The sequence below is a fragment of the Bos indicus genome, chromosome 15, assembly GCF_029378745.1.
Source record: "Bos indicus isolate NIAB-ARS_2022 breed Sahiwal x Tharparkar chromosome 15, NIAB-ARS_B.indTharparkar_mat_pri_1.0, whole genome shotgun sequence".
Taxonomy (NCBI): Eukaryota; Metazoa; Chordata; class Mammalia; order Artiodactyla; family Bovidae; genus Bos; species Bos indicus.
This window is the reverse complement of record NC_091774.1, coordinates 63,467,071-63,491,458: the sequence shown is the minus strand read 5'-3', so window position 1 is coordinate 63,491,458 and position 24,388 is coordinate 63,467,071. Positions and strand designations below refer to the sequence as shown.

Here is a 24,388-nt window from a genome sequence, read left to right as displayed (position 1 = left end):
AAACAGAAATGTTGGGAAATACGAATTATTTTATAGATTTCATTTCATATGGATTTTATTTATTTTATAGATTTCATGTGTGTGCCCTTAGGGGGAACAAAAATTCAACAGTGGAAGTAGGTAGGCAGCCTTTAAGATTTCCCCCAATGGTCCCTGATTCCTGGTTTTTAAAGCCTTATGTAATCCCTTGTCCTTGAATGTAGGCTGGCCCTGCACTCATTTATAGCACATAGAATATGGCAAGGAGAAGGCAATGGCATCCCACTCTAGTACTCTTGCCTGGAAAATCCCATGGGCAGAGGAGCCTGGTAGGCTGCAGTCCATGGGGTCACTAGGAGTCGGTCACGACTGAGCGACTTCACTTTCACTTTTCACTTTCATGCATTGGAGAAGGAAATGGCAACCCAATCCAGTATTCTTGCCTGGAGTATCCCAGGGACAGGGGAGCCTGGTGGGCTGCCGTCTATGGGGTCGCACAGAGTCGGACACGACTGAAGTGACTTAGCAGAATATGGCAAAGCTGGTGTGATGTCCGACTCTTTGTGAACCCATAGACTATGCAGTCCATGGAATTCTCCAGGCCAGAACACTGGAGTGGGTAGCCATTCCCTTTTCCAGGGGATCTTCCCAACTCAGGGATCAAACCCAGGTCTCCCACATTGCAGGCTCATTCTTTACCATCTGAGCCTTGAGGAAAGCCCACTTTGGAGATTAAGTGACATAAATAGCATGGTTTCTATCTTGATCTCCCTCTCTCGCTCTCTCTGAGGGCAGTCAGATGCTACAGTGGGAGCTGCCCTGTGAAGAGGAATCATGTAGCAAGGAACTGAGGGTGGCCTTTGGCTAACAGCCAGCAAGGAATTGATGCCTTCAGTCTAACTGCTCTTGAGGAAATAGATATTGCTGACAACCATGTGAATGAGCTTCAAGGTAGATCCTTCCCCACTTGGCTTGAGCCTTCAGATGAGGTTGCATCCTACCTGACAGTTGGGCTGCAGTTTCATGAGAGAACTTAAGCCAGAGACATCCAACTAAGCTGTGTCCAAATTCCTTACCCACAGAAACAGTGAGAGAGTAAATGTTTATTGTTTTAAGCTTTGAAGTTTGGGGGTCATTTGTTATAGTACAAATAAATAATACAGTATTTATGTGAAGTAGGGATAACAGAGTGTATCCTATCCAGCACCTAGTAGTGGGGAGGGGGGCACTCAGAAGGTGCTCAAGGCATGCTTATTAATATTTATAAGTGACGTATGTGTGTGTGGTCAGTCAGTTGTGTCCAACTCTTTGCAACCCCATAGACTGCAGCCCATCAGGCTCCTCTTGTTCATGGAATTTTTCAGGCAAGGATACTGGAGTGGGGTGCAATTTCCTACTCCAGGGGATCTTCCCGATCCTGGGATCAAGACTGCATCTCTTGCATCTCCTGTATTAGCAGGGAGATTCTTTACCACTAATGCCACCTGGGAAGCCCTTATAAGTAGTAGATAGCAAAAATATTTGTGAAATTTTTCTGGAATTGATATGTATACACTGCTATATATAAAATAGGTAACTAATAATGACCTAAAGTGTCGCACAGGGAACTCTATTCAATACTTTGTAATGGCCTATCGTGAGAAACGCTGGGCTGGAGGAAGCACAAGCTGGAATCAAGATTGCTGGGAGGAATATCAATAACCTCAAATATGCAGATGACACCACCCTTATGGCAGAAAGTGAAGAAGAACTAAAGAGCCTCTTGATGAAAGTGAAAGAGGAGGGTGAAAAAGTTGGCTTAAAGCTCAACATTCAGAAAACTAAGATCATGGCATCTGGTCCCATCTCTTCATGGGAAATAGATGGGGAAACAGTGGAAACAGTGTCAGACTTTATTTTTCTGGGCTCCAAAATCACTACAGATGGTGACTGCAGCCGTGAAATTAAAAGACGCTTACACCTTGGAAGGAAAGTTACGACCAACCTAGACAGCATATTAAAAAGCAGAGACATTACTTTGCCAACAAAGGTCCATCTAGTCAAGGCTATGGTTTTTCCTGTGGTCATGTATGGATGTGAGAGTTGGACTGTGAAGAAGGCTGAGCGCCGAAGAATTGATGCTTTTGAACTGTGGTGTTGGAGAAGACTCTTGAGAGTCCCTTGGACTGCAAGGAGATCCAACCAGTCCATTCTAAAGGAGATCAGTCCTGGGTGTTCTTTGGAAGGACTGATGTTGAAGCTGAAACTCCAATATTTTGGCCACCTGATGTGAAGAGCTGACTCATTTGAAAAGACCCTGATGCTGGGAAAGATTGAGGGCAGGAGAAGGGATGACAGAGGATGAGATGGTTGGATGGCATCACTAACTCAATGGACGTGGGTTTAGGTGAACTCCGGGAGTTGGTGAGGGACAGGGAGGCCTGGCGTGCTGCAGTTCATGGGGTTGCAAAGAGTCAGACATGACTGAGTGACTGAATTGACTGACTGAACGGCCTATATGGGCAAAGAATCTAAAAGAGTGGATGTGTGTGTATGTATAACTGACTCACTTTGCCTGTGTGCCTGAAACTAACACACCATTGTAACTCTACTCCAATAAACATAAAAAAAATAACACGTACACACAAAGCAAAAAATTTCATGTTGCCTTGAAGGAAAGTGAGGTCTTTGAGGGAGAAGGCAAACAACTGTAGAGAGGTACTTATTTGTCTTTTGTCTGTGTTTATTGTTGAATAGAGCTGTCTGTAGTAATTGCTGCTCCCAAAGTGACGAGAAGGTTGAGGAGGGAACATAAACAATTACAGTGTATAACATTAGGTAGACTATTGAAAATGACACCTGCAAGAGAAAATCACATTGAAATATAGGCTAGACAATGTGGTCAAGGAAAAGAGGGCTAAGGCAGTGCAGAGGGACCTTGGCTTTTGATGAAGTTTACAGATTTTCGTTCGGGGCTTGTCTTTATCAACATCAGTTACGACACAGTTCTGCCATTACTATATTTGGAGTATTAAGGTGAAATATTTTCATCATGTCTTTTTCCACTCTGGAGGGGCCAAGAGGATCTGATATTGTTGTATATAGTCTCTGAGAGAAGGCAAACATGCAAGAAGTGGGAACGGATAGTGGTTGGGAGCATGAGCCCTGTAATCAGATTGTCAGAGTTCAACACTGAGCTCCTTGGCTTTACTTACTAGTCATATGACCTGTGGCATGTTGCTTAGGATCTTTGAGCCCCAGTTTCCTCAAGTTGAAATCATAAAACAGTACCTGGTGGCAGGAATAGATATCCATATAAAGATTTATCATAATATCTGTCACGTAACTGTTAGCCCTCGTTGATGATTATTATTAAAGGTATGAACCCTCTGGCTGGCATGTAAGTAGGCATGCAATTAATATCAAGTTTCCTGCCCCTTCTTTTTTCCCCTTATTTCCTAAAATCTAGCCCATAATATTTTCTGAATTCTGTGTGTGTGTGTGTGTGTGTGTGTGTGTGTGTTCAGTTGTGTCCAACTCTTTGCAGCCCCATGGATTATAGCCTGTCAGGCTCCTAGGGCCATGGAATTTTCCAGGCAAGAATACTGGAGTAGGGTGCCATTTCCTGCTGCAGGGGATCTTCCTGACCCAGGGATTGAACCCACATCTCTTACATCTCCTGAATTGGCAGACAGATTGTTTACCACTAGCGCCACCTAATTCTACTTGTAGATTATCTGTTCTTCCAATTAAAGAAACATTTTGATGCAGGAAATTTAAAAAATGCTCTGCTTATTTAAGGTTCATTTCTCCTTTTCCTCTTAAAGGTTTTAATGTTAGCAAAGCCTTCTAAGATTTCTCAACATAAAACTGCGATCATCAGCTTGAAATCACTAGGTAACAGCAGAGTTTTTTTTCTGTAAGTTTAGAGATTAGTAGCCAGCTGAGTTAGAGGAGAGATTTCTGTCATCTAATTATTCTGGATATTTAAGAGCCAGTGCTAGTTCTTTGTATTCTCCACGAGTATCTAATTAGCAAGAAGAGTTCTTAAGTGTCTGGAATTGTAGGAGGAAGACAGTGAACTCAGTGTTGTATCAACATGATGGAGTGTTGCAGGAAAATTACAGAAGGAAAATGAGCGATAGGGGATTGTTTTCGACAAAGTGCATGAGTGGTAACCCACATTAAAATAACTGTTTTTCCTATTAAATAAAACTTAAATTTCAATTTGACAAGTTTCACATTGAAATTATTAATAAACTCTCAAAATCTGCCTTTGCGAGCTTTTGCACTTAAAATAATTCTCTTGAAAGGAGTAATTTTTTTATTCTTATCACCAGCTCAGTGCCTACGATTGAACTGAATTCATTACTCAGTTCCTAGGAAGAGATTAAGCATATCAAGCACAAATAAATTAGGATATTGCCAAGGAGCTGAGAAGTTTACAAAATTCAACAAGATCAGGTTTTCATGATCTAAAGGAAGAGGGGATTGTTTAGAATATTGAACAGTAGAAAGTGAAAAAGTGAAGTCGCTCAGTCGTGTCCAACTCTTTGTGACCCCATGGGCTGTAGCCTACCAGGCTCCTCTGTCCATGGGATTTTCCAGGCAATAGTCCTGGAAAGGATTGCCATTTCCTTCTCCAGGGGATCTTCCCAACCCAGGGATCGAACCCAGGTCTCCCGCATTGTAGACAGACGCTTTACCATCTGAGCCACCAGGCAAGTCAACATTGAACAGTAGAGAAGAGTTTAAATGCAGAATAAACTTAATATAAGAAAATAGCATCTTGAAACGGAATCCCTCCAAGTTCAATGTTTGGTTCAAGTTCAGTTCTTCCTGAGTGTTGAGGTGATTTTGTTCATTTGTTCTTTAACTCTTGTCCGTGTCAGGTTCAGGTACCCAAGCGTTATCTCTAAGCAAAACCACTATGGATTTACTTTGCTCATTCATTCACTCATCCCTTTGATTCATTCATTCAACAAGTACTAATGAGTACCTACTATCTGCCAAGCCCTACATTAAGCCCTGGGATATAGTGATGAACCAAACAGGCCTGGGTTTTGGGAAATGCTGCCTTTTATATTGAACCCCATCCTCCTCTATGGGAATATTCACAGTGCCTGTTAGCACATGAAAGGCTCTGAGAAGTCCTGCAGCAAGGAAGCCTGTTTAACCTTCTTTGACATAATGTTTCCTAGACGATTTTATCCTCAAGGGGCACACGCTCTGGGAAATCTAGGTTAAGATGAAATATGCTGCCAAGAAAGATAGGATGACATTAAATAACAAGGCAAGGGAAGCACTGTTTTAATTCATACTTGTTGATGGCAGGAGCTCTGTCAACAAGAGCTTGGCACTGCACTTAGTGAAGAGAGAGTACATTACTGCCTTGATTTGGTTCAAGACCCTTCCTATTCTCCATTCTGCAGTGACCATATTTTCCAGCTTAGGAAATCATACAAGTTCAATATGATCAAAGAAAATTTTCAATTTGTTAACAATGGTTGTGGAGCTAGCTTCTTGCCAAATAGAACCTCCTTAACATTCATGACTCACCATTTTGGGGTTGAGTGATGTGGTTGAATTGGATTCTGTAAAAAACATTCCAACAAATATAACTGATCTGAAAGAAGAGGTAATCTGCCTTCTTTAAGAACTGCATACTTTGATAAAGTTAAAATATCCACCAAAGCTATTAGTGCATTGCAAAACATAGGAATACATGCAAAGAAATGTAAGCACATGGTACTTTTAATTTTTCAGTGGCCCCGGGGCACCGTTATCTGCTCTTTTCTGGGAAATCACTCATCATGTAGCTATCAGGAAAGAGAGCACTTCAGCCTCCTTTCTGGGAGAAATCCAATGCAGTATGGATATTAATTAAATTTATTAAACAAATAACACAGCGACTCAGGGAAGCAGGGGTCCATCTGCCAGTTCTGCAGACAGATCTCTGCAGAGACGCGAGCTGAATGGTAGTTAAAGCGAAGTTGCCGAGCTCAGCAGATGGGCTCTCATCTCCAGTGGGGGAGATTTGGTGGCGGTCCAACAACTCTTTTCCCCCTCCAGGTTTTTGTTCCTTGCAACTGTGATTGAAGAAGCCCTTCTCTGTCTTTTCCCAGCCTTGTGCCTCTCTCCCCCCCACCCCACCCCCTTTGTTTATGTGAGCAATGTTTAAATCTGAGTGATTTGTTAGAGAGGCAAGTCCCGGCTGATCTCATTTTGTGTGTGTGCTGTAAAGCTCAAGCAGAAAATAATTAGGAAAATGTAATCCCATTGACTTTACACCCCACTTGTGTACATTACAGCAGCTCAGCCTCATGCCCTGGAATAAAGTCTCTGAACAGATTCGAATTTAGTAAGCATCCCCATTCTCTGCATTTGGAGTTCTCATTATTCTGAGGTTTAGATCCTTATTATTTTTGAACTTGTTCCTTAGATTACTTTTAGATCTATATGCCTTTTAAACAATGCATTTTAAGGATTCTTGTTTAGTCCCCCCCCCCCCCCCCCAATGTCTTCTGTTAGCAAGTATCTAGGTGCCTTAAATCCCAGTGTCTCCTTCACTTGCCATCTGGGATGAGATGTCATTGACAGTGTTGGATCAGCACATTTGTGATCTGCTGTGTCTTTTAGAAACTCACTTTCCTACCTCCCAACCCATCTCTTTCATCAAAAAGATGTTGAATTTGAAACTCTTCTGTAAGGAAGGACCACTTTGCTTTCAATTGATTATCATTTCCCAGCATTTGGCAGGCTTTTTTTTTTTTGACAAAAGCCCTCTTGGACAGAATTTAATGCTGCAGTGTTAGATTCATGCAAATCATCTCTTATCCCCCCATTCCTTATCACTACCTGAACCTTTGCAAAAATTATTTTCTAGAAGACTTTCTTTCTTATCTCTGGCTATGTCCCCTCACCTGGGATCAGTGCCTTTAACTGGGGAAGGAGTTGGGGGTGAGGGGAACCACACAAGCCCTGCTCAGCAGATTGTGAGCTCTACTGTTGGCAAACTTTTGGACTAAATAGGTGCCACCTTGGGCTGAGTCCTGAAATGCCTTTGCCTTGGAGAGATAGGTCTGGTTCCAGCCAACCTGCCAGTGGGAGATATTTGCAGAGATAAAGGTACCTCTGTGGAGTAGAAATTCCTCCCATCAGAATGTGTTCCATCCCTCCCTACTAAATCCTTAATTTTCTGCCAGTAGAGATCTCAGCTGGTTATAGAAGCCAAAGAAAAGAGTAGGTGAATCTGTGATCATGATTAATCCCCAGGTGTACTGACTTTTATGGGAATGTGGAGGTGAAACTCTTAATCCAGTTTATAAGAAGAACCATTGAATGGATCCATTACCAATAGCAGAAAGAAGTCTTAGCTGGCCAAGCCCCTGGCCAACCAGGATGATCAGGTCCTTTCTGCTACACATGAAGCTGTTTGGCCAAGTCCTTTCTTGAGGTTGATATTGGTCCAAATTTGTGCTTTTTGAACCCAACTTGAAAGTGGAATCTCAAGAGTTGCAATATTTTAGCTTCTGTTGTCAGCCTCTGCCCCTCACTGAGGTTCTAACTCTTCCTCAGGCCAGGGTAGTATCAATAATATGAAGGCTTCCGTTACTATGGCAAATTGTTGGAATTAGGTGGAGATTTTTGTTTTTCATTAGAGCCCTGCCAAGGGTTATTGTGAACTCCAAGAGTTACCGTTACAGCCCAGTCAGAGGGATGGTATGGGGAGGGAGGAGGGAGGAGGGTTCAGGATGGGGAACACATGTATACCTGTGGTGGATTCACTTTGATGTTTGGCAAAACTAATACAATTATGTAAAGTTTAAAAATAAAATAAAATTAAAAATAAAATAAAATAAAATAAAAAGGCTCAGCTCAAAAGATGGTCATGAAATAGCTGGTGAAATATGTTTGTTTACCAGGGAATTGTAGGTGAACTGCCAATTTATTTCTCTAATTTGTTGGAAGTCAAACCTGGCTTGGGGCAGGAAGAAGGCTCTACATTTTGAATTCATAGGCTATTTACCAGTGTCTGTTCTGCCTCTCCTTCCACCCTAGTGTACCTGGGCTAATTTTGTCCTCTGATTTAAATTGCAATCTAGTTGCTCTGGCATCTCAATTTAAGGGAAGATTGGACGTTGTTTTTCAAAGGGAATTGCAAGTGTTTTACTCTTGTCTGAAAACAGATTGTGGCTTCTTTCCCAAGGATAAGCTTAGAAATTACATATAAATCTCAGGGTTTCATTCGTAGCAAAATGTTTTCAACCCCCTTGTCCACACATGAGTATAAATGAATAAAACAGAGAAAAAGCCAGAAAACACCCTGACAGTGTGTGAATATTTCTGATCTGCTTCCTGAGCCTGCCAGCCTACTGAACACATTTTGTTTACTCTACGGTTTCTAACTGCTTTATTGCAGATTTTGTAGGCAGCAGGACAGTTTGGGACTAAATGCATAAAAAAGCTTTTGATTGGTAACCAAGTTAACATTCATCTGCAAGGAACTGGAAAGTAGTTTTTAAAATGACAATTTATTTTAAAATTCTGACAAGGCCAGGTATTTTTCACATTTTTAAAATTTGGATTTGATGTACTTTTCTTCCAGGAGCTTGGGTACAAACTTGAAAAATATTTGGTCCAGAGGCTCCACTCTTACTCCTTACTCTTACTCTTCTGATTTATATTTTGCAAAGAAACCATTTTTGGGGGTAATAATATCACCAATCTTACAGTAACTGTCTGCAGAATTAAATGCTGTGGCTCTTCAAAGCATGTGCTTCCTTGTCTAGGAGAGCAACCCCAGAGTGGTATCTTTGAGCAAATGTGAGTGAGTTCAGGCCTCAGAGGACACAGCCCAGATCCTGAGATTAAAAGCACAGGCTCATGGTCACTGTCATCCTTAACAACATCATATTCTATTTCCAGTGCCGTGTCTGGAGCTTTTCATAATGCTAGATATGATAGATATTGATTGTTGGTGAGATTTGCATTTGGTTTCCAGGAACCAAGCAAAATAATCCAGCACTTTTTGTTTTGGCCTCTGACTATATGAGTCTTCTCAGGCCCAGGAATCCCTTATCTTTGCAGTGCTTCAGAAAACTGCCTTCAATTCTCCTCATCTTGTCTTCTGAGGTCAAGCTAGCATGATTCTTTTGTGCTCACTCTACAGAAGATTTAATTCAAATTCAGTGTCTTATAGTAGGAAAGAAATGTATAAGACAGCAAGCCCATCTCCCTCCCAATGACAATCATGAAGGAGGGGATCATGCCATTTGTCCACTTATAACAGCAGAGAGTTAACCCCCATATTGTAGCAGTTTTTTAAAAGTCTTGGTGACTAGAAACCTTTTCTATATTCTAATAAGAAAAAAAAAACTCTGAGAAAACCTAGAATTTGTTTCTAGAGGTGATGATAATAAAGTCACAATTCAACTCATTGGTGTCATGATTTCCTTTTCTACGTAGTATGTCTTAAAATATGCTTTCATTGAAGGATAGCTAGCGAACATTGCTTTGGAGAAGGCAATGGCACCCCACTCCAGTACGCTTGCCTGGAAAATCCCATGGACGGAGGAGCCTGGTGGGCTGCAGTCCATGGGGTCGCAAAGAGACAGACACGACTGAGCGACTTCCCTTTCACTTTTCACTTTCATGCATTGGAGAAGGAAATGGCAACCCACTCCAGTGTTCTTGCCTGGAGAATCCCAGGGACGGGGGAGCCTGGTGGGCTGCCGTCTCTGGGGTCGCACAGAGTTGGACACGACTGAAGTGACTTAGCAGCAGCAGCAGCAGCGAACATTGCTTAGGTACTTACTATGTGCCAGTTCCTGCTGCAAGTGCTTCACGTATATTATGCTATTTAATTTTCAAAATATTTGATATTCTCATCTTAAAGATGAGGAAATTGATACTAGGGGATGTAGAATACTTGCCCAAAGTTTAATCTTAGTTATCTAAATGAATCTAAAGTCAGTAAATACGTACAGAAGTAAATGAAAGAATGAACTTGCTAAGCAGTGTCCAGATGACCCCAAAGTAAAAGAATAACATTTAATTGGTGTCCAGTTCTGACCCCATTGAAATTAATTTTTACTGATGTGAATGCCCTTGGATGTTTTAATATTTGCTAATAAACTCTTACTAGCTGCATGGCCTTTAATACGTTCCTTAACCTGTCTGAGTCTCACTTTCTGGTTATAAGGATGTCAGTAGTTACTGTCTAGGATTGTTGAAGAATTAAGTGAAATAGTCCATAAAAGAGTTTCACATAGTTCTTGGAATTTAGTAAGCATTCATTAATGGTTGACCATTAACCTTTTATATTAATGGAGAGGAATGAGGTACTTGGATCAGACCTGATAAGTATGTAAACATTGATGGTTTCATTTGCTTTAGATGAAGTCAGAGTAATGTGAATATGGCCCATTCCATTACTTAATAAGCTGGTAAACTTTTCCTTTGTGCCAAATAGTACTAATGGAAATATAGAATAGAATTACAGAAAAAGTGTGGTTTTCCGGTGACCCATAATGACCAAAGGCACCATGTACTGCATTTCTCTTACACGCTGACACTTTGAAATAAGGTCTAAAAAAAAAAAAAAAGAAAAGAAATAAGGTCTAATGAAGAGAGCTGGTTACACTGAGATGATAATAACAAATTCAAGGTTGTAGGTTTGATGCCTGAAATAAACCAGGTAGTGTGATATAAGGAAATGGTCTGCATTTTGTTGCAGACAGTGCTGGAATATTGAAGATGACACACGATGAAAAGGAAGAAAGGTGACTCCTCACCCCTGGAAAGGCCCCTGAGACTCAAGTTCCACACGTTTGTCAGTGTCAGCTGAATTTTTGAATCCTGATGATGTGTTAGGCCCTGTGCTAGGTGCTTTCTATCATCTTATTAAATGTAGTATCAAACAGCAATGTAGGTATTCTTTCCCCAAACATTAATCATTTATGAATCTTAGAGAAGTGAGGAATCTTGTCCAGTTTCCCTTGAAGAGCAAGTGGTGGAGTTGGAACTTGATCTTGGTTTTTCCACCCTGAATTCTTGACCTCCAAGCTATGCATTTTTGCTTCAAGGTGGTTATACGGTGTTCACAGCTTTGTTAATGAAAGCCACTTGACTTCCTTCTGAACATAAGATGTGTTTTTGCTTAGTACTCAAAACGTTTAAAGACTATGGGATGCTAGCAAAATCATGAAGGTGACTCTGACAACCATCCACTGAATGAGTTTAGTGCTATTCTCTCGTTACCCTGTTTTCTCATTCAAATGAACCTTTAAAAAGTTTCATATATTCATTTAACTACTGACTTCATAGACAGGGTAAGAAGAAGTAGCAAATTATTTAAGTAATTCACTTTACTTACTCCTCTTTGTGATATTTTGCCTTGAAATTTGCGTACAATATGCATAATTCATGTGTCATAGAGTTAAAATAATTTCTAAAGTTTTTAGTTTCAGGTAAGTATGCTGTTGCTGCTGCTAAGTCGCTTCAGTCGTGTCCGACTCTGTGCAGCCCCATAGATGGCAGCTCACCAGGCTCCCCCGTCCCTGGGATTCTCCAGGCAAGAACACTGGAATGGGTTGCCATTTCCTTCTCCAGTGCATGAGAGTGAAAAGTGAAAGTGAAGTCGCTCAGTTGCGTCTGACTCATAGCGACCCCATGGACTGCAGCCTACCAGGCTCCTCCATCCATGGGATTTTCTAGGCAAGAGTACTGGAGTGGCTTGCCATTTGAGTCATAACCAGATATCAGATACCCAAAGATACCCAGATTACTGTAGTTAAAATATTTCCTGGAGCAAAAATCAAACATTTTAGAAACGGGCATTAATTCTGTTAGACTCATTCAAAATAATGTTTTAGCAGAGTAATATTTGGTGGTTCAAAAAGCCCAAAACACCTGATATTTCTAAAAGTCCTGGGCATAAATCTGGGCTGTAAATTGGCTTGATTCTTATATGATCACTTTCCTTCATGCTATTTCCTGGTCCTTGACAGGCTCCAACCCTGATCAGGTATTATCTACTTGTTGGTTTTTGGGTTTCACAGAGGATCAGATGAAATCAAATGAATTGCTTATGCAAATTTATCAGCACTTCCCAAAAAAGAGAGCACCCCCACCCCCAACACATACGCATTGATTGATAAATTTAGCAACTGTTCTTAGTAATTGACAGAAAAAATTTATATAATGGGCTAAAATGTAGCCTTTGTTTACTTAAACAGTATTCAACCTTAGTGAAAAACACTGCTGGGGCCCTTTAAAATTTTTTTTGGTCAGATTTTTAATTCAACTATAAAAACAATTCAAGTGAGAAACTTCAGTGCATTGATTTTGTTCTTTGAGTCATGGCACTGTAATTAGCTGAGTTGCGTTTTAAATGCAGCACAAGAACATCTTTCTTGTCTGTTTATGTCAGAAAAAAATGGCTAATGAGCACTTATCAAAAAGATGAACATTTTTTCATTAGATTAAGTAAAATCAAAACAGATTTATAATGTACTATTATGTTTCAGCTTGGAATCAGTTGAGTCAAATAGCTAATATCTTCACAGCTTCCTGAGAATTTCTTTGCATGGCAGGATTCTCCTCCCCTACACATTTAGACTTGAGCAAAGTGCCCATTTGTGATAACTTTCTTTGTGGAGTCAAGGCGCTTTCCCAGAGGATTTAGAATTCCATTAATATTATTTGGAAAATCTGAATATTTGTGAAGCAGTTGTCAAAATTGATTTCCTTTGGATTATGCCAGTATGCTTTGCTACTTAATGATACAGTTCTTTAAAATTGTTTTAAGAAATGATTTCCCTCTACTTCTCTTAGTGGTCAGTCAAAATGCCAACTGATACTCAGTACCATACAGAGCACTCTTCTCTTTTCAGATTTTTGTATTGCTTAAGTGGATGAATTTTGGCCTGTGTGTTACCAAGAGGAACAGATGTTGCAGGTTGATTCCTTAAGAAAGTTTCATATAAAGATGTGCAAGTAAAGAAACTTCTCTTTTTCATTGTCACTTGGATGGCAGTTTATTTTCAGGTCATCAAAGATTTTAAGTAATTTCTTGCTTTCTACTGCTGCTGCTGCTGCTGAGTTGCTTCAGTTGTGTCCAACTGTGCGACTCCATAGACGGCAGCCCAGCAGGCTCCTCTGTCCCTGGGATTCTCCAGGCAAGAACAATGGAGTGGGTTGCCGTTTCCTTCTCTATGCTTTCTACTAGGTGAGAGTTAAAGTCCATTTTTATCATTGGCTGCTTGTGGCTGTGTAATTACGTGCATATCCACAAAACAATCAATATAATAAGGCATTAAGTGAATAAAGAAGAATCTTGACTCCCTTAAGTTTTCTGAGTTTGCATGAAGGTGAATGGACAAGAGATAGATTCCTTGTATACATAAAAAGGAAAAATAAATTGTTTTGGACACTAGATACTTAATTTAGAGTAATGAGGTAATTTTTGTTCATATCACACTCTTTTTTGGAACAAATTTTGAAAAGTGAAAGTGTTAGTCGCTCAGTCACGTCTGACTCTTTGTAACCCATGGACTGTAACCCACCAGGCCCCTCTGTCCATGGGATTTCCTAGGCAAGAATACTAGAGTAGATAGCCATTCGCTTCTCTGGGGATCTTCCTGACTCACGGATTGAACCCAGGTCTCCTGCATTGCAGGCAGATTCTTTACCGCCTGAGCCACCAGCTGCTACCATGCTGATGCCGTAAGTATAACACCTTTACAGATGAAAGAAGCTTGATGAATTTCTATAAAGTCATATACTTGTGTAAATGCCACCCCAGACCAAGGTGTAGAACATTACTAACCCCACAGAAGCCTTCTTTATGTCCCTTCCCTCGTTCCAAAGTAGCCGTCATTCTGATTTCTAACATTGCAGATTATTTCTGATGTTTTGGGAATTTACATACCAGGAATCATACAGCAGCTACTCTTTTCTGTTTGGCTCCTTTCACACAGAATTATGCCCGTGAGGTTTATTAATGTGGTTTTACGTAGCAGAAAGTCGTTTTTCAAGGCTGTATAGTATTCTGTTATATGGATATCTGCTTTTTGTTTATCCATTGTACTACTGATGAATACTTGTGTTGTTTTAAGTTTGGGTCTGTTATGAGGAGCACTGCTATGGATGTTCCTGTATGTGTTTTTTGGGGGGACATATGTAGGGATTTTTACGAGCTATATAACAAGGAGTGGAACTGCGGGGTCACAGTATATAAAGTTGTACACTTTTAGTAAATATTGTGAAATAGATTGCTAAATTCTATTAATATCTACCAGTTTGTACTTCTACCAGCAGAGTATTAAAGTTCTAGTTGCTCCACATCGTCATCAACAAAATTAAAATTTAGCCATTATGAGGGGTTTAGAAGTGAAATAACTGTGGTTTTCATTTATATTTTCTTGATGGCTCATACTCATGCTCTTTCCTGGTGGCTCAGATGGTAAAGAGACCATCCTGCATTGCAGGAGACTCAGGTTTGATCTCTGGGTCAAGAAGATCCCCTGGAGAAAGAAATGGCAACCCACTCCAGTATTCTTGTCTGGAAAATCTCATGGACGGAGGAGCCTAGTGGGCTTCAGTCCATGGGGTCACAAAGAATCGGACATGACTGAGCAACTTCACTTTCTTTTCTTGTTGATGGGTAATGATATTTAGTACCTTTAATTATATTTACTGGCCAGTTGAGTATCCTCTTTCATCATGTGCCCATTCAAGTCTTTAACTTTTTCTTTTTAAATTTGGGTTGTGTAATTCTTTTTCATTGATCTGTAGGGATTCTCTATATATTTTGGAGAAGGAAATGGCAACCCACTCCAGTATTCTTGTAGTTCTTTTTGGATATATGTATTACATAACTCACTGGTGTCCTTTGATAAACACCAGTTCTTAATTTTAATTTAAAAGAAGTTAAATTTATTAATCATTTCTTTTATAAGTGATTTTTGTATCCTTTTGTATTAAGAGATTATTCTGCTTACCCCAATGTTAAAAATCTAGTCTATAATACTTTCTAGAAACTTTATTGTTTTTCCTTTTACATTTAAATCTATAAATCATATAGAATTGAGTTATGTGCATGTTTTGAGATGGGATAAAGTTTCATTATAAAATACAAATTATTAAAAATATTATCCTTTCCCCATTGCATTTCAGTGGCACCTTTTTCATAAATTATTTGGTCTTATAAGGATGGCCTGTTTCCCAGACCCGCTATTCTATTTCATCAGTATGTTTGTTCATCTTGTGCCAACACCACTGTTTCAATTATGCTATATTTATAATAAGTCTTGATAATTGATAATGTAAATTCTTCAACTTTATTCTTTTTCATGTTTGTTTTGACAGTTCTGTCTTTTACAGTTCTGTGTAAAATTTATGATCAGTTTGTTAGTTTTCATAGAAAAGCCAGCTGGGATTTTAATTAGAATTTATTCGAACTTAAATAGATCAATTGGGGAGACCCCCCCATTACTTGGTCTTCCAAGTTATGATATAGCCCTCCATTTATGTCATTCTTAATTTCTCCTGGCAGTGTTTCATAGTCTTCAGTACATAGGTCTTGCACAGTTTTGAATACTTCTGTTTCTAGGTATCTGGTATTTATCTTTTTGATGATAAATATTCTTAGGTAGCATATGTTTTACTAATAAAAATGGTATTGTTTTAAATTTTCCTTTTCCAGTTGTTTAGTGTTAATATCTAGAAACACAATTGACTTTTAAGTATAATTTAAAGGAACTTTGCTAAATTCACTTTTTAATCCTTAATAGATTATTTTGAATATTTTAGGTGCGTACGCATATCATCTGTGAACAAAGGTGATTTTTTTCCTAAAAACAATCACTTAAATTTTTTTCTCTTGGACCACAGTATAATGTTTAATAAAAATGATCGCAGCCATTCTGATTTCATTTCCAGTTTCAATGGTAAAGCTTTCACTATTTTACCATTAATATACTTAATGTAGATTTTTTAAAAGATATTCTTTATTAGTTAAGGCAGTTTCTCTTATTCCTGCTTTGTTAGAATTTTAATATGAATTGACATTGAATTTTATCAAGTGCTTTTTTAATATATTAGTGACGATATAACTTTTGTTATTTATTTAGTTAATGGGAGTAAATTATATTTATGGGTTTTCAAGTTTTAAATCAGCTTAGTATTATAAATTAAGTTGGTTGAGATCTATTCTTTTATATATCCCCAGCTTTGACATGCCAATATTTAATTTCATTTTGCCAAATTATTACGTCTGTGTTCATAAGAGAGATTGGCTTATACTTTTCCTTTCTTGTAGTACTTTTTCTTTATTGGTATGTTTTGGTATCAAGGCTGTATAGGCCTCATAAAATGTGTTCAGAAATGAATTTATTTTATCTGTTCTTTGGAATAATTTGTATAACATTGGTATTAGTTCATGAAATAAAGAACTTACTTATGAAGCCATTTGGTCCTAAGCTTTTCTTTGTCGACAGGCTTTTAATTATAGATGCATATTTAAATGGATATAAGGCTATTTGAATTTTCTATTTCTTCTTGTGTCAGTTTTGGTAAGTTAGTATCTTAAAAAATGAATTATCCATTCCACCTAAATTACCAAATTTTTTGATCTAAAGTTATTTATAACATCTTATCTTTTTTAATACCCGTGAGATCTGTAGTGATATCCCTTTTTTGTTTCTTATATTGATAATTTGTACCCTCTTTTCTCTTTATACTCACTGTTTTTTTTAATCAATTTTGTTTGCTTTGTTTTATTTTCTCAAAGAACAAACTTTTAGCTTTATTATATTTTCTGCTGCAGGGATTGACAAAATATGGCCCATGGGTCAAATATAACCCATTACCTGTTTTGTAAATATGATTTTGTTGAAACACAGCTGTGTCCATTCATTTTGTATTGACTATGACTGCTTTTGCATTACAATGGCAGAGATGAGTAGTTGTAGCATATGGCCCACAAAATTTAAAATGTTTACCATTTGTCCCTTTACAGAAAAAGACTTCTTCTCTACTGTGGGTTTTTTTTTTTTTTTTTGGTCTATTTTCTTGCCTTTTGTTCTTATCTTCATTATTATTCTTGCACTTTCTTTGAGTTCAATTTGCTGCTCTTTTTCAAGATTATTGAGATGGATCCTTAGATCATTCCTTTTCATCGTTAGATTTTCATTTAACTATTGTGTTTTCTCTAGCTACAGGTTAGGTATATCCCATAAGTTTTTATATGTCATATTTTTATTGCCATTCTGTTGAAAATGTTTTCTTATTTTCCATTGTGATTTCCTATTTAACTTTATTTATTATTTGGCTTTTGGAGATTTTATAATTGTGTTTTTGTTGTAGTTATTGTTAGTGATTTTTAGATTAATTCCACTGTGGTCAGAGAACATACTCTGATTTTAATTCTTTAAAATTTGTTGAGACTTGTTTTATGGCCTAGTATATGTTTTATTTTGGTAACTTGTATATATACCTGAAAATAATGTATATTCTCCAATCAGTGGGCCCTGTGTTGTTTTTAATCATGTTCAATTTTCTATAGATTAATTTATTTTCTGCTTCTCCTTTGAGCTATTGAGAGAGGTGTGTTAGAGCTACACATTGTAAGTGGGAATTTATTAGTCCTTTCGTTTTGTTAGTTTTTACTGTATTTGAGGCTATGTTATGAAATCTTCCTGTTGAATTGACCTTTTTGTCTTTACCAAAGTTTCTCTTTTGTGTGTAGTAATACTTCTTGCCTTAAAATCTGTTTTGTCTGTCATTAGTATATCTATGTTACCTTTTTTCTTGTTTATGTTTGTATGTTTTCTGTCATTTTACTACTGACTTTTCTGTTTCCTTGTATTTAAGTTATGTCTATTATAAAAATATGTTGGGTTTTAAAAATATCCATTCTTAGAGTCTATGCCTATTATTTGGAGTACTTCATTGCAACTCATGTAATTATTGCTAATTTTTATTCTTATCTACTTACTATCTTACAGTTTGTTTTTGGGTTTTTTTTGGTCTCAATCTGTTTTTGGTCCTCTCACCTGACATATGGCTTTCTTTTGGCTTTGAAAAGTATCTTTATTGTTTAATTTTTCCTTTGTTAATTAAATATTCTTTTTCTGATTATCCTAGAGGTTATACCATGCTTCCTTGACTTATAGTCAATCTTAAATTAGGATTACTTATATCTTCTACTAGATTCATCAATATTTTACATTTTTTCCTCATTTACTTTCTCATCTTTTCCTTCATGCCTGTGTATTATCCCCCTACCTACCCAACACACACACAGTATTCTTTCTGAACCATTTGGCAAAACGTTGCAGATGTCATACTTGTTTATTTCTAAATTCTTCAGTTTGTATCTACTAAAAACAAGGAATTTATCTTATGTAACTGAAGTACAACTTCAAAATTAGAAAATTTAGTATTGATACAATACTGTTATCTGATCTACAATCTAAATTAAAATTTTGTCAATTATTCCAATAATTTCCCTTATAGCAACATCTTTTCCCAGTTAAGTATGTAATCTAGGATTATGCATTGCATTTAGTTGTCATGGTTGTTTAATCTCCTTTAATTGAAACAATTCTTCTCCCTTTGTCTTTCATGATCTTGATATTTTTGAAGAGTACAAAGAAAGTACTTTGTAGAATTTTTAAATTTTGGTTTCTCTGGTGTTTCATTATGATTAGATTCAGATATTTTACAATGCAATAACATTGTAAAATAACACAAAAGTGATGTTGTGTCCTTCTCAGGCCATTGTATCAGGAGGCAGTTGATGTTCATTTGATTCACTATTAGTGATACTAACTTTGATAACTTGCGTAAGGACATGTCTTACCAGTATGAGCCATCATAAACTTAATATTATTAATTTGTGATGAATAAATAATTTGTGGGGAACTATTTTGAGATCATGGATGTTATCTGCTTCTCATCAAACTTGTACCCAGTATACTTTACATCCATCATCCATGATTGTTGACTGGATCAGTTATTACTATGCTAAGTCGCTTTAGTCATGTCCAACTCTGTGTGACCCCATAGACGGCAGCCCACCAGGCTCCCCCGTCCCTGGGATTCTCCAGACAAGAACACTGGAGTGGGTTGCCATTTCCCTCTCCAATGTATGAAAGTGAAAAGTAAAAGTGAAGCCTGTGATACTTGCAAAATAATGATTTTTCTAACTCCATTATCCTTTCTACATTTATTACTCAGAATACTTATGTAAGGGGTAACTTTCCTTCACCCCCATTTATTAATTTGGTAGACTTAAGAATTGTTATTTAATTCAAGATGTTATAATCCATTGATCTCGTTTTAATTTGATATCAGATATTTCAGATTTGGCCCTTGGGAACCCACTCAAACAAGCTCCCATGAACTTTTGACATGCTCATCATTCTTTGTACATTTCATTACTTTCTGGCACAGTGAGATATTCCAGGATCATCTTTTACTTTATCTGCCTTAGCATTGTAATCAGTTGTATCCTTTAAGGAGCCTTGGTTCCTTTGTGTGGAGGTGGGTATTTAGAAACTTAGATACGGGAACTTCCTTGGTGGTTCCAGTGGTTAAGACTCCATGCTTCCAATGCAGGGGATAGGGTTCAGTCCCTGGTTGGGAAACTAAGAGTCCACATGCTGCGTGGCATGGCCAAAAAAGGAAAAAGAAACTTAAGTCTAGACACCAAGTGAAGTGAAGTGAAAGTTGCTCAGTCATGTCCGACTCTTTGTAACCCCATGGACTATACAGTTCACGGAATTCTCCAGGCCAGAATACTGCAGTGGGTAGCCTTTCCCTTCTTCAGGGGATCTTCCCAACCCAGGGATCAAACCCAGGTCTCCTGCATTGCAGGTGGATTCTTTACCAGCTGAGCCACCAGGGAAGCAGACACCAAGTGTGCTGATTTTCTACTGCAGTGGAAAACGTGCTATGTTATATCTAGTCTCAGCTGGATTAGGAAATCTCCATCTCTGCCTCTAACCATGGAGTTCATATTGATGCAGTGGAAAATGTACTATATTATATCTAGTCTCAGCTGGATTAGGAAATCTCCATCTCTGCCTCTAACCATGGAGTTCATATTGATGCAGTGGAAAATGTACTATATTATATCTAGTCTCAGCTGGATTAGGAAATCTCCATCTCTGCCTCTAACCATGGAGTTCATATTGATGCTCCCAGATCTAATCTAACACGAGAATGTTCAGTTTAGTCTTTTTCCTTTCTATGTTTGTAAATCCTTTTCACAAGTGACGAATCTGGCTAAGATTATTCTCAGTATATTTTACTCACTTGCCTAGGCTTAGATTCACAGAGAGTGTTTTAGATTTGCTACCCCTACCACTATAAAAAATCATGCTGATTAACTAGTGTTCAATGCTTGTAAAAAGATTTTTGTTTCCAAACTAAGAGTATATAATTAAAACTCTGCATTCAAAAGTAATTATTTTTCCCTTCAGTGTGATTATGTTATTCATTTGAATTTTAGTTAGGCTCATTTATTTCTGTTTGTATTCCATTTTTGGTTTCTTTCCCCTCCATCACTGTTAATTTAACATCATCATCATCATTATTTGGTATGAGTATGTAAAGCATTAACATACTTCCAAAACTCAAAATTACACAAAAATCTATATTAAGTGGAGTATTACTTCCCCTTTCCCACCCCATGCACCTTAATGCAGTCTTGTAAATTTCTGGTTTATTCTTCCTGGATTTGTTTTTTAAATAAAAGTAAACACATTTATATTATCTTATTTCGTCTTCTTTCTTGCACAAAAGTATCGTTCTATGTATCCCCTTTTGCTTTTATTGATTTGTTTTTCTTTTTTTTGGCTGTGCTGGGTTTTCATTGTGGCACGTGTACTCTCCAGTGCTCGGTTTGGCCCCTGGCATGGGGGACCTTAGTTCCCCAACCAGACATTGAACTTATGTCCCTTGCATTGAAAGGTGGATTCTTAACCACTGGACCACCAGGTTAAAAACCACTGCTTTTATTGATTGACAATAAATATATTCTGTAAATCATTCCATATCATGTCTTATTTAGTTTTTATTTACAGTTACATAGTATAGTATTGGAGCTTCCCTTGCGGCTCAGCTGGTAAAGAATCTGCCTGCAATACGGAAGACCTGGATTTGATCCCTGGGTTGGGAAGATCCCCTGGAGCAGGGAAAGTCTACCCACTCCAGTATTCTGGTCTAGAGAATTCCATGGACTGTACAGTCCACGGGGTCACAAAGAGTTGGACAAGACCAAGCGACTTTCAGTATACTACTGTGTGTACTGTGTGAATATACCATAGCTCATTCAACCAATCTCTTATGTGTGTGTTTTTTTAATGTGTTTTTTCACAATATTTTTTAGTTACAAATAATGTTCTTTGTTCATATGTTTTCTTTCTTTTTTTTTTTTTTTTTACATTCTTGAAGGTGTATTTTCAAGGAAAATTATTAGATGCAATTTAAAAAGTAAGCTTACTTGTGGTTTTGTTAGATATTGTCAAATTCTCCTCCCATAAAGGTGTGGGAGACATTCCCACCAGCAATGTATAAAAGTCTCTTTCCTCATGGCTCTATCAATAGAATGTGCTATCAAGCTTTGTAATTTTTACCAAATCTAATCATTGAGAAATGGTATCTCAGCACAGGTATAATTTCTATTATAACTAAAGTTGTCCATCTTTTCAAATGTTTAAAAGTCATTTAAAATCTTTATCTGTGAATTGTCTGTGACTTTTGCTTATTTTGGTATTGGGTTTTTGACATTTCTCCCCTTCAGTTTTAGAGTTCTTTATGTGTTGGGACGGATATTAGCCTTTTATCTCTGATGTATGTTAATCATAGCTATTTTTAAATCTGTGTGAGTCTGTGGGACTGTTTCTATTTTATTAAAATTAATTCTTCTGTTCCTTTTTGCTAGTAGACTTGGTATGTTTGAGTAAAGGCCAGTCTTTGTGTATAAAATGATGATGTACAGGCTCTGAATGGTGGTGTTTCCCTTCAGAGATGATTTCATTTTCTACTAGCTGACAGATGATATACGGGTAGATAATCTTGATCAAGGTTTGACAATGTAAAGTTTGCCTTCATTCTAAGGGAGTAATACTTCCTGGGTCGAAACTGAAAGTCTAGAGTCTTCACCTTCCTCCTTGGGGCCCTGAAAGCTCATTTTTGGGTCCTCAGTGTAATGAGACTGTCGTCTCCTCCTGAGACTTTAGCTGCATACAGTTGCTTCAGCTGATTTCTCTCTTTTCTCTGAGCATGTGCAGCTTGAGAGTCAGCAAAGACCTTGAGGGGAATTTGCTCACTTTCTCCAGGATGCTGGCCTTTCAATTTTTGTCAACTCTTCCACCACAGCAAGACTACTTACTGCAAGCTCTGCTGCTGCTGCTGCTAAGTTGCTTCAGTCGTGTCCGACTCTGTGCAACCCCGTAGGTTGCTGTTATTTCTTCAGCCTTTATTCCCCATGTGGCAGATTGACAAATGCCCTGATGAGAATCAGCAGCAGCAAGAGTGTTACCCCGTCCTCGGGGGTGCCGCCTGGAGAGCCCTGCTGCCTTGATTTTTCTAAGTCTCCACACAGCTTTCCTTGTATGTTTCATCTTGTTCCTGTACTTGTTCTCAGAGGGGTTATTCTGATACTGGTTATTCCATCATAGATGGTAGCAGCAGTCATCTTTTCACTGAGCACATCTCTTTAAATGTGTATGGAAATGAGAGAATACAGTCAAATGGATAAAACATTTTAAAATTGACAAGAAAATTGGCCTGCTTGTACACTGCTATGGAGGATATAAATTGGTACCACCTTTCTGGAGGGCATTAACTTATATCAAAATCCTTAACAATTTACTCTTTGACCCAGCAATTCTGCTTCTAAGTATATATCCTAAGAAGATAATCACAGATGTGTGTGAAGGTTTATTTACAAAGATTCCAATCCCAATTAACAAACTTGGAATCAAAATCCTCAGTATGCAACAAAAGAAAATTTGATAAATTGTGGTGCTTCTATACAATGGAATATAACAGAATCCAGCATTGCAAGTGACATAAGATAATGTTTAAGCGTATTTATTACTCTCTCCTAGAGGAGGGCATGGCAACCCACTCTTCTTGCCTGGAGAATCCCCATGGACAGAGGAGCCAGGTGGGCTACAGTCCGTGGGGCTGCAAAGAGTCGTACATGACTGAGCGACTAAGTACAGCACAGCATAGACGCTCTCTATTTAACATTAGCGAGTATTGTTAAGCACAGGAGATTACAAAACAACATGAGCAGTATGATCCTGCTGAAGAATATGTATGCAGATATATAAGACTGGAATAATGCACATGGAAGTGTTAATAGCTGGTATTGTTGGATTTTTTTCCTCCTTTGTGCATCATCTAAACATTTCCCATAGGATGTTACTTCTGTTCTAAAAGAAAATTAATGCCCTCAAAAGAAAAAACCTTACAGTTGATAGGCCCAATTGATAATATTTTCTGGTAAACATTTTATTTTATGCTGGTTGCCTAAGCTCTGTCTTGATGCCCTTAGTGAGGGTACAGATTTTTTCAGAAACAGTGCCCTCCTTGAAATACTTTGTGGAGCAGAGCACCTCTGTAGAAACGTACTTTAAATTCTTACTGGTCAAATTCAAACAAAGGCTTCACCTGTTTCTGTCAGTGTGTGTCAAAACCTTTTAAATAAGGAATCCTTTTTAAAAAGTCAGTAGGTTTGTGGTAAGGACCTGGATTTTATTTCCTAGCCAAAAAAAAAAAAGTCTCATTTCCTTTTGAAACCAATGGTCAGGATTTAATGCAATTGCCTTTGTAAAACTAAAATCAAGATTTCTGAAGACCATTCTCATCCTCTGTTGCTGTTTCTCTTGAAGGTACTGTCCAAGGCAGCAGCCCCACTATGACCTCTTGGGTTTCGAGGCTGCTTCCTAGGAATGGCCGTTCCTTGGCTACAGCATCAGAGAACCAGCGAGCTGAGGATCGCCATCGGCACCAGGAGGCCTACGGGTACTTCTTGCCCATCCAGACGAGGTGGCAGGACAATGACCAGTACGGCCACGTGAACAATGTTGTGTACTACAGCTACTTCGACACGATTATCAACCAGTATTTGATCAGGTCGGTGCGGGGCTCTGCATCCCCCATCCTCATGTCTCCTTTCTGGCATGCTCTGGTGGGGGCAAGTGCGGGGCCTTCTGGGAGGAGATGCCCATTTTCCTCTAGAGTTTTTGCTGATACGGCTCCTTTGTTGAAGTCAGGGTACTCTGGAGAACAGCCGGACCGATAGGTGAGTGAGGAGGATACTGTTGCCCTGCCGCTCCTGCAGTCACAGGTGTTTGTCTGTCTTGGTCCTTTGCACTAAATTGTCAGCAAATGTGCAGGCTTTGAA

At 38.3% G+C, this 24,388-nt stretch overlaps 1 protein-coding gene across 3 annotated transcripts in view; it reads left to right on the top strand.

The window, feature by feature from the left end:
* The window catches only part of LOC139187349 (uncharacterized), a 200,990-nt gene that overhangs the window by 66,881 nt on the left and 109,721 nt on the right, over nt 1–24,388 (top strand). For all 3 annotated transcript variants that reach the window (XM_070803991.1, XM_070803990.1, XM_070803992.1), the window contains one exon: nt 23,874–24,117. In XM_070803991.1, the coding sequence (XP_070660092.1) occupies nt 23,900–24,117 (218 nt within the window). In that variant the 5' untranslated portion in view covers nt 23,874–23,899. The remainder of the gene's footprint in view (nt 1–23,873; nt 24,118–24,388) is intronic.